This window comes from Lycorma delicatula, chromosome 4, assembly GCF_047948215.1.
Source record: "Lycorma delicatula isolate Av1 chromosome 4, ASM4794821v1, whole genome shotgun sequence".
NCBI classification, from domain to species: Eukaryota; Metazoa; Arthropoda; class Insecta; order Hemiptera; family Fulgoridae; genus Lycorma; species Lycorma delicatula.
The window spans coordinates 150,695,807-150,707,927 of record NC_134458.1 but is presented as its reverse complement, the minus strand read 5'-3'; the positions used below and the strand labels follow the sequence as shown (position 1 = coordinate 150,707,927).

Here is a 12,121-nt window from a genome sequence, read left to right as displayed (position 1 = left end):
TATTGAATTTCACAGGATTTTGAAGGATGTTTTTGAATAACATGTGGTTCCCAACAGGATGGGACCACCTTTTTTTCTGTTTAGCCTCCAGAACCACCATCAGGTATTTCTTCAGAGGATGAATGAAGATGATGTGTATGAATGTAAATGAAGAGTAGTTTTGTACAGTCTCAGGTCCATTCCTGAGATTTTCTGAAACACTAAGACACTATGACCAACTGTATGTATGCACTGAAATATATATATATATATATATATATATATACACAGTAACTGTTAAATTTTTCCACTAAAGTCCTTATAATTTTCAACTAAACATAAAAAATTTGATTTATGATCAAATTTACAAAATATGAACACAGCTGGTTATGGCTGCCACATTGGATATGGCATACTTTGAAATCAATTGGGTCACTAAGATTCTGAATGTAGAGTTTATTCCCTTTCATTTGAGTCCTTATAAACCTCAATCAGACCTAACTAGGTGGTTTTATATTCATATTTTTGCAAAAAAAATCAAAGTCATGTGATTTCAGCCACCATATTGTATATGCCATATTGCAGAATTATTTTTACCACTCATATTTTGAATGTAAAGTTCATGACCTTTCATTTGAGTCCTTATAGAACTCAAATGGACTTACTGAATTTTGATGATTAGGCGGTTATTTGTTCGAGGGGGCATTTTGTGCCTTATATATATGCTTTCAAAATTACTTTGAATGTGAGAATAATTGTGATTTTAGTGAGAATATGTAAATATTTTAGTCACATATAACTTAACTATAAATAATGAGCATTTATCAGTTTAAATAAATTTAACAATTACAATAAGAATTTAAAATTTACATATGAAATAGAAAAAAATAGAAAAGTATTTTTTTTAGATATTGAAATCGAAATAAACATAGTCACAAAAAATTAATACATATAGAAATATGATATTTAGAGTTATTTATTATACAAAAATTAACTAAAAAAATTATATGAAATAAAACAAATAGCAATTAATTTATCAATGGTTTTAATTTGATCTAATCTATGGTTTTAATTTTAATGGTTTGGTTTTATTTTTATGGTTTTATTATTTTTTTAATGGTTTTAATTTATTTATGGTTTTAATTTTAATTTATCATGGTTTTGATAGCAAGTTATACAAATATCTATAAAAATCAGAATAAAAAATACATAGATAATTACACTAAATGCAAAAAAAAATAACAAAGATTAATAATAGTTAATACCTAAAATACAATTACACAAATATAAAAGAAAAAATATTAATACATTAAGAAAAAATATATTAATATTAAAAATATTAATATGATAAAAATAAATATAAAAAAGCATATAAATCAAATTAAAAAAAAAAAACAATAATAAAAATAATTGAGAAGAATTAGGAGGAACATTTAAAAAAAATATTAAGTGGAATGAATGTAATAATATTTATATTGGTAACACCAATAGATCATTTAAAAAAAGATTTTCAGAACATTACACAGCAAACAAAAACAAAAAAGAGGTATATCTAACGTAGCTGACCATTAATTAAAATAAAATACAAACATAGTATTACTGATTGCAAAAATAATTTAGAAATTTTAGAAGTATGTAATAATGATAAATACCCAAAAAATATTACATTTATAGATAGAAATAAAAATATACAATGATGAACCACCAGATTACATTCAAAGATGATGATTTAGTTAAAAATATAATAAAATTACAATCTAATATTTGGCAATAATGACAATAGAACAAAGGAAAATAATATTTTTTAAAGATTAAATCATTCCAGTACTGGGTAGCAAAAACTTTACGCATACACATTCATAATACAATTCAAAATTTCAAAACAGAAAAAAATTTAAAATAAAATGACAAATTATTATTATTTTGACAAATAATTATTATTATAATGACAAATAATTATATTTTAATGCTGAATTATATTTTAAAGAATTAAATACCAATTTAAGATGTGGGATGCTGTGAAATTTGATTCTTGAAAATTAATATGGTAAGTTTAACTTATCTAATTACTGTATCTTGGTGGTTTATATTTCTTATAATATTAAATTTTATTAAGACAGAGGTCAAAATGTTAATGAACTGTCTATATACATATATCAAAGATAAAAGTATAAAAACCGTTTATCACAGAGTACAGAATTTGATAATGCTTCTTACCTTATACTTATTATTTTTTTCTAATATTGCATTCAAGGTTTTCCCTCATCATCAGTTAAACCTTTTCTTCCAAATCACACATTAAATTCAAAACATTAAAATTACGACATAAAAATATGTATTCATAAATATTAAAAAATATAAAATTAAAAATGTTTTTATTATGTGGCTAGCCACACATACAGTAATGTGCTGAAGTTATTTGAATTTATTTAAATTATATAAATATGCTGTTATCTAAGGCGGTTTTGATAAGAAAGTTATTATAAAATTCTGTCTGTATATTAATCAATTAAACTTTTGTCTATACTTTATATATAATATTTTTCCAAAATATTTAATTTTTTATTATAATCATCACATCCTTTTACAATTTCTACTATATTTAAATTTGTATCTGAATCGGTGATTGAATGATTATTGATCATCAAATGGTCAGCAAACCTTGCCCTAAATGATCTACTAGTTTTCCCAATATAAATTGTGTTACAATCATTGCATGTTATTTTATAGATACCACACAAATTATTAGGATCATTATCATCATTATACATTTTTAAATATTTTATTACATGATTGTATGGTCTATAAGCTATTTTTATATTTTTTATCATTGTTACAGAGGGGAAAATGGACAAATACAATAACAAAAGAATTGTTTTTTCTAAGTTATATATACATATATTCACACACAAATGAATTCTGTACTCTTGGTGGTAAACTTTTTATACTTTTGTCTCTTTGACATAATTAGTACAGAGGAGAATATTGACAAGTACAATAACAAAAAAAAGAATTGAGTTTTCTAAGATTTGATTTTTCTTTATATCTATATATATATATATATATATAAAGAAAAATAAAAGAAGAAAAAATATATATATATATAAAAGCAAAAAATTAATAAAGTAGACAAAGTGTATAAACATACACACTTTTGCCAAATAAACTACATACAACATACACATATGACTATACATACATATCAATAATTTTGTGTAGAAAAAATGTTTATAGAAAATTTTCTTTACAGAAATAAATAATAAAAGAAGTGCCATAATAACAGTTGAAGGAAAAATGCACTATATGAACAATAATCTCATATTTGATCCCAGCACGGTGTGGTCACCATCTTATCTTCCTTATAAAAATACATATAGAAGGATGTTCAATTCAGTAAAAAAAAAAAGAAGAATAATAACACCAGCCGAACACTGAATTATAATCTGAATATTAATGAAGATGTAAAATTTCTTTGACTGATAACCGTCAATTTCCTTCACTAAAATAGAAAATCTAAAAAAAAGAAATACAAAAAATACAAACTATAATATTATACAATAAAGTAATCATTCTGAAGGCTATGAAAAATCAACAAATCATTTCATATATTTTAAACCTGACAAGAGTTAATAAAAACAGAATTATTGTAGACTGCACTTAATATGGTCATAGCAATCAATGTGTTTAAACAGAAAATATAAAAAAATAAAAAATTACTATTTTATTTATTATAATAAAATTCAAAAAGTTACCTGAAATGCAATAATTCTGGAAAAGGAATGGAAGCTTCATTACCTTGACCAGTAAATTGTAATAATACTCTTCTATTATCTGCATCATTTCCACCAAGTTCTAATAAAATTGACCCAATCTGAAAAAAATAAATATTTTAATGATTACAAAACAAAATTCATGAGATGAAATGCCATGATAAAATCAATATATAATAATAAAGAAATAAATGTTATAAATACCATAACCGCTATTATTTGCAAACAAAAATTACTGTTCATTTGATAAAAAATATTATTATAAAGCAAACACAAGGATTAGCAATGATATAACCTACATCTTTAATGTCAGTGATACACTTACATTTTGAAGAAATCATCATGAGTGGAATTATTAATACTCATGATATAGTTGAACGAGTGTGTGATAATTAAATTTAATCAATCACTAAATAAAGAAAAACATTAAGGAAATTAAATATTTATTAACAAATTACAAGTGAAACCGGAAATAAAAATAAATTTTTTGGATAAAAAAAACACATGTACAAAGGAAAAATAAATAATAGTAATTTAATATGCAGAAATTATAATCATCCATGGACCACATAAAAATAATATGTAACATTATATAAGAGAAATACATTTACTAGCTTCTAGTAAATGTACTGGTGGTGATAAAAAAAAGAAAATTATAATATGATTAGAATAAAATCTTTATTTTTATCAAAAGACTACTTTGCAAAACACTACTTCACAACAAACCAGGATAAAAAATGAAATAATATATATAAAATTATTTTAATTATAATTATAAAAAATTAACAGATGTTTATAATAAAGATAAAATGGAATTTGTTTTAAATCAAAAAATATTTCAAATTTTTTTAAATTTCAAAAGAAAAAGAAAGATAGATAAAATTTGTCATAAATATAAACTAAAATTTACAATTGTAATACTAAATACATCAGCAAAAACAGATGAAGAGAAAAAAATTTCAGAACATTACACAGTTTATAAAAATGGAATAAAAAATTCTCAAGCATGGCTCAAATCTAGTTAGTAAAAATAAGTATTTTGTATTTAAAAAAAATTATATGAAGTAATATAAAAATCACAGACATATTCCAAAATAATAGGGAAATTTACTGCCTAGCAAGGTATATCATTTTAGTTGGATTGCATTAAAAATTAAAGAAGAGTTCTTTGATATATATCAGGGGATAATTAAGTATGGAAACAGCTTTATACTGCATATTTGAGAGCTATTTGGAGGCAGAAAGAAATGGGTTTCTGCATAGTTAAAAAAAATCTGCGTTATGGTGGGTTTTTAATTTTTGTCTGTCATCTGTTAATCCCTTTGTTATCGAGTTAAAAGCATTCAAAGTTGCAATGATGGAAAAATCATGTTAACAATAAAATAAGGTAAAATGTGCGGCAAGAACAATTTTATTACATTTTACATTCATAACGCATACAATGAACTTTAAACAGTTACAATACACAGTTACAATATTGATAATAAACAAAAACGTATATATAAACATACATAAAACATAATTAACAACACAACAAATTAAATGGCTATATTAACTGATATTATTTTCTAAATAAAAATTAGCCTCCAGTGTTAATATCATGTGATATTTGTTACTTATCACTGTTAATTTACAACAATGCATTTTGTATTACGCTGAAACTATGTAACTTATTAACTGCTCATTTCACCTTTTTACTTCAACATACTTATAATGGTAAAATTTGATAGTGCAAGTAAAAATTAAGTTGTAGGCTTAGTGATTCAAATTTTATTGTGAAGGTTTTATTATAGTTTCCTCATTCATTTATTTAATTTTATTAAATATTAAATAACAATGCCTTCTTTAAGTGAAACCAAAATAATAACTGTTGATGATATAAGGGTATGGTGGCAGAGTTCAGCCTTTACAAGCGGTATGTGATTTATTTAACAACAATTTTCAAACAAAGAACCAATAAGTAAATCGACCATGATCAAGACAGTATAGCGATTTGAAGAAACCGGTGCTGTAAAGAATCGTCCTTGCACCAGTAGAACAAAAACTGTCACAACTGATGTAAAGTCATTAGATGTATTACAGACCTTTGTTCATTCATTGATTTGGAAATGTGTTGTCCAACAAGACATCAGTTATTTTTCAGTTAAAACAAAATATTCTTAAAACAAATAGATTTCACCCTTATAAGCTACACCTCGTGCAAGAACTTTCAGAAGATGATTTTGACCGTCGAGTTGAGTATTGTGATAGCCGATAGGATTTTACTAAATATCCAGGAAAATGTTGTTCAAGAATAAAATAATAACATATAGTTTCAGCAAGATGGGACACCACCTCATTATTATCCAAGGGCACAGCAAATTTTAAATGAACATTTTTACAAATTGCTGGATAGGTCATAGAGGAGCCATAGTATGGCCTGCCAGGTCCCCAGATCTGTCTTCTCTGGATTACTTCTTTTTGGGGGATACCTGAAACATAATTTTTACAAAACAAACCCTGGAGACATTGACGAATTGAAAAAAAAAAAATTGACAAATCGCTCACGTACCACCACCAGATACAACAAGTTATAAACAGATATTAATTGAGGTTAGCACACTGCCAAGGTGTATATGGGAAGCATTTTGAACATTTATTGTAGAATTGTATGCTTTCAAAATTTATTTCATTAGTAATTTATGATCAAAAAAATTTATTTAAAATAAATATTGTAATATTTAAAGTAAATAATATCAATTGATATAGCCATTTAATCTGTTGTGTTGTTAATTATTAGTTATTGTTTATTATCATTATTATAGCACTTGTTTAAAGTTAGTTACTGTAAGCACTATGAATGTAAAAAGCAATAAAATTGTTCATGCAGTGCATTTTACCTCGTTTTATTATTAACATGATTTTTCCATCATTGCAACTTTGAAGTTGATAACTCTATAATGAAGGCATTAACAAAAAAAAAAAAAAAAAAATTAGGTTTCGCCACTGTTTTTCTTATAAAATTTTAAATCAATATCATGTGTCATATGGTCCATCTTCCTATTTAAAAAAATTAAGTTTGATTCAATATAGTGGATCCAAGATGACAGACAAAAATTAAAAACCCACCATAACGCATATTATTTTTAACTATGCAGAACCCCATTTCTTTCTGCCTCTAAATACTTCTCAGATATGCAGTATAAAGCTAGTTTTCATACTTAAATATCAATTGATATAGTACAAAAAATACTAAGCAGGTTGTTTGAACTACATTCAAAGTTGCAGATATTCCTAATGGATACTGATTTTGAACTGTATGATCAATTGAAACACAAGCTGTAGATCAAAACACTAGCTTACTTATCAGGTATTTTCAATTGCCTCAATGATATATTTAAGTTGTAAGGTGAAATAACAAATTAATTTTCAGCAGACGACAAAATAAAGACATTCATAAAAAAATTTCAAATGTTGAATAATAGTGTTTTGAATGAAAACCTGCAGTCTTGTCCAATTTTGGAAAATTTTGTGTTAGTACACAAAATTGAAACCAAAAAGATAATCTCATCAATAATAGGAAATGCCATTGCCTAATGCTGGCTGAAACTTTTGAAGAACAGTTTAAGAAGACTATTCTAAATTCCTATGGATCTGAAACTCTTTCATTCTGAATGTGATTCCTGGAACCCTAACTAACAACGAAACAGAATTTTTGATAGAACTATCTTGTGATGGAGGTTTGAAAATTAAATTTACTAAATTAGAATTATGTGAATTTTGGCTAAAGATAATCCATCACTGTTCAGAAAAGCATTATTATTTTTAATTTCATTTTTTATCATATATCTTTGTGAGATAAATTTTCCACTATAAAGATAGTAAAAAATAAATTTTGTAATAAATTGAACCTTAACCCAAAGTTGCACTTAAAATTAACTTCATCTAGACCAGATGTCTCTTCACTTGTTTCAAGCATGCAATACTATCTTTTTAGCAGAATGTTTAGTTTTCAAGAATATTGTAATCAATAAATGAATAATGTTACATTTATTTGAAAAGTAAATAAATGTTTTTGTAAAAAGTGTTAAAAAATATGTAATAAATAAAAAACTAACAGAACATGGTTTTTTAAAAAAAATAAATAGATACTTTCAAAAGGTATCATAATTTTTTATCGCTTTACCATTTTGAGATATAACTCTATCGCTATCCTAATTATATATTTAACAGTTTGGTGGTATGCAAGTGATCTGTAATTCACATGAGTGGTATGTAAAAAAAAAGTCTGAGAACTGCTGTGTTAAATAATTAAATATGAATGAACATTATGACTAGCACTGGTCCCAATGGATATGTAAATTCTGGATTGATGATGCAATTTCTTATTCAATTAAACCTGTACTAGATTCTTGGGAAAGGTTTGGGATTTTTCATCCTCTTATAATCATTATTAAAAAAAAGTACTACTAATCAGAGTTCAGAAGGCTCAGCTGACACAGAGAACAGCATGGATGACTTCTTGTTACCTATGATGCCAGTTAACAATACTAACTACTTCAGATAATCAGGCAGAACTACAGCACATCTGTGTTTCTATACTATCTAAACTTTGACGAGCAATAATTACTGCCATTAGGAATTCTAAACATTAAAAATAAATTAAATAATTTTAGAACATAAGATGAAAAATGGATTGTAGAGGAAAACTGAATGAATTTATAGTGTCATTGACAATCTCTGCGCCGAAGTGGTTACATCTCTAGATTTTATCTGAATAACACTATTTTTCCAGTCAAATTTGGTATATTTTATTTTATAAAGTACTAGCTTTTACCTGCGGCTTTGCTCGTGGTGAACCTTTTAACGAAATACACGAGCAACTATGTCATGTCGATCAGTGGATTTTTTCCCGGACAATAGCTCTTTAGTTACATCCTGCCACGAAGGATTACAGGTAAAAGTTACAAAGAGGTCAGGCCTGCCGTAAGTTCATTCATAAGCGAAAGCGTCTTGAGTGTATTCATGCAGATAACGGGGACTGTTCACAAAAGTAGAAGGCAGAATAACCTATCTGAGTAGAAGGCAACCATCTTGCCTATGTCGTTAGGTCTAATATTACCATCTGCGCTAATTGCATCTTGTAGATGAATGTAATTTTCAGCTCGTAATTTTGTAAGGTTTATAGAAATGTAACGAAGACGTTCGCTCTCTACTTTAATATACATATCTACCAAGAACTGATGAAAGAGTTGTCTTGACTGTGAAAGGAGATTGAAGTTGTGCTCTCGAAGCATCATGTGATACGCATAAAAATCCATGCAGGAAACTTTTTTATTGGGAACTGGCTGTCTTGTTGTTGGATTAATGACTGGAATATTGAAATGATATCCTGGCTCACCTTTACTGAAAATTAACGGGTACTGCAAAGCATCATAAAATTTATGAGTGTCGGCTACGCGTTTCAGCGTATTATCATGTGCCCATAACACTATGTCTCGTGGACAGCATCGGTCACCAGTAACCAAAACAGCAACTTCATTGATCATCAGCGCATTATAACGCCTCTCATGTTCGCCACGTGGAGTCTGATCAGTATGAGTGACCACTATGTAATTATCTGGAGGCCAGTTTTCTATTGCACTTTTAAAGGTATTTACCAACAAACTGTGGCTGTGTAACATTCATTGAATTTTCAATACTGTATCTCTTTCGACTCCTTCAATATACTGACAATGACGGTTTACTTCATTTTCTTCATCAACCATAAAATACACCTGCAAAAATGTATGCTGTTCATTATCTGCTGGAAAACGTGATCCAATCTGATGATATATCTGTCCTTGTACAGTAAAAGTTGGTGAAAATCTGAACATTCTTATCACTTTATCTAATCCAAAGGATGTCATTTGGAAGCAAGCGTTGTACTTTCTGATTTTACTTAAAAATTGCTTCGATTCATCTGTAACACTTAAATATAGAGTTTTCAAAGGTTCCTCTGGTTCACCAAGTAAAGGAAGCAAAATTTTACCACTGGAGCAGCACATTCCCGCAGTTTCATCTTTCCATTTCAAAGCATCGCAATGCTGACATTTTCTATTCATTGAGCCAATACCAATTAAAGAATGCTTATGGTATTCAAGTGAAGGATCATATTGTAATCCAGAATTATTAAATACAGACCAATTGTTATGCATGAAATTTCGATGGTGTGCGTTTTGCATTTCTGCATGAATGATTCTTCTCGCCTGCGATTGTTCTGGAGTTTCTCTTGCTCTTATAGCTGCCTGTTGTTAAGCTTGTTTTTCTAAACGAATTTGTGTTTGAATTGGCGTTTCAGCTGCTCTTAAGATAGCTTGGCGTTCAGCTTGCTCATCTAACCTTTCTTGTCTCTGAGAAGTTGTTTCACCAGCCCTCAAAGCACATTGTCGCCTTACTTGTTGTTGTCGTCTTAGTTCTGCGTGAGCGGTAGATTCTTGAGTTCGAGCAACTTTTGCCGCCCGGCCCGTGATGAATCCCTGGACAGTTTAGATTTGCGCTTCCGAGGCATTTTAGAAAAAAACAGAGTAAAAACGGAAAATAGCGTTAGAAGTAAAACAATAAACAGGCACCTAACCTCAAAAACTGGAAAAGTTTTAGTATTGCTTAGAAGTGACAGAAGAATAACAATAAATATAGAAGGATTTAAAACAGCAGAAGCACTATACTCAATTGAATAGTGACTTGACCGTCGGTATTACAGTATTGGATTGGCACTTTATTTCATTTACTTACTGGAACGCCAGATGGCGTTGAATTTGGTCAAATTTTCTGTTGGACGATCATACCTACCAATATAAATTTTTTTACCCTGCCGAAAAAATATTGTTTTTTTTTAACTAAAAAGTGTCTTGCGTCCTTCGCAATACCTTTGAGAATATGTGTACGAAGTTTCATGATGATCGGTTGAGTAGTTTCTGCGTGAAAGTGTAACAAATAATAAACTAACTCACATTCACATTTATAATATTAGTAAGGATATATATATATATATATATATATATATATATATATGTATATATATGCCTTAATTCTTTGTTAAGGACAGTGGAAGCAACTTTATTCATTTTAAGGTTTTTAATTTCAGACATTCTACAAAATAAAACTGTTTTTAGTAATGAACTCATTTCTCTTTCCCAGAAACTTGCTGTACTATATGGGATAGCATGACTGCTGATTGACTGTTCAACTAAGTTTAGAGGCCATCTTTTAGTTCTTTTTCTCTACTTGTTGGTGAGAACATCACATAAGTCCATGGGGATTCTTTAAAGATAAAGACCAAAGTGACCCCCTGAGTCTAACACTTTAGTTAACAATAAGAGTTCCAAATCATTTAACTTAATTTTGTACTTCCAGTTATTATTACAATATTTTTCTTTTAAAACTTATGATAACTATAGATTGATCAATTATGAAATCCTATAGATATATGATTAACAGTTGCTATGCAGCATATGTTGCAACACAGGAACAAAGTAGAGACACTCCCAGTCATGTCATACACTCTGTGATCCTGATATTAAAGTTATGATATATCTACACAGTAGAAGAGAATGAAAGCAAGCAAGTTTTTCCTGTTGCTTCTGAATAAACTTCTAATTGTTTTATTCTAGATGAAGTAGAATATTCTTCACATTTCAAATACGCCTTATTTATACAAAGAAAAAAAGAATATTTTTTTAATATTATTCATTTCCTACTACTGCTTACATCATAAATGTAGTCAAAATTTCAGTTTAAATGAGAAAAAGAACTTTGGTTTACAAAAAAAAAACTAATTTTTTGTACATGTAAAAAAGATTTATAAATTTTTTCTACTGTCAACTTCCTACCATTGTTTACAAATTTATTAAACACCTTTATTTAGACAAAATAGAAAACTGTGCTTTCCAAATCTAAAACCTTATTTATATGGAAAACTCTTCCTGTTCATAAGCAAGTTGGAACCTTTCACCTTTCATATTTTCCACTTTTTTATCACTTTTATTGCAGATTTTTTTATTTACTACAATATACTAAAATAGTAATCTGTAATTAGGAAACTATAATTGAGCGATAGCCTTTTTTTTCCTAGAAAAAGTAATTACAAGATAATAATTTATAATATACCTGTATTTCTTTGCCTATATCTTGTGGATCTGGAACAAAGTGGCAAAAATAAGTTTTAATTTCTCCAGGAGAAAATAGCAATTTTGGATCATTTGCATCATCTTTACCACAAACAGCAAATTCTGAACTAACAGTCGGATTATTGACACAAACGCTTAGCCTTGAAAATTGTACATTACATGGTAACTGAGATCTGCAAAATAAAAAAAACAAAATTTTATTCAAAAAGGTAATCGGTAAAAAAT

The 12,121-nt window shown here is 27.7% G+C and overlaps 1 protein-coding gene across 2 annotated transcripts in view; it reads right to left on the bottom strand.

Moving 5' to 3' along the window:
* gry (trafficking protein particle complex subunit 11 gry) overlaps window positions 1–12,121 on the bottom strand; it is a 71,902-nt gene that overhangs the window by 28,949 nt on the left and 30,832 nt on the right. For both annotated transcript variants that reach the window (XM_075364373.1, XM_075364372.1), the window contains exons 12-13: window positions 11,877–12,069; window positions 3,732–3,850 (exon numbers count right to left, since the gene is read on the bottom strand). In XM_075364373.1, coding sequence (XP_075220488.1) covers window positions 3,732–3,850; window positions 11,877–12,069 — 312 coding nt within the window. The remainder of the gene's footprint in view (window positions 1–3,731; window positions 3,851–11,876; window positions 12,070–12,121) is intronic.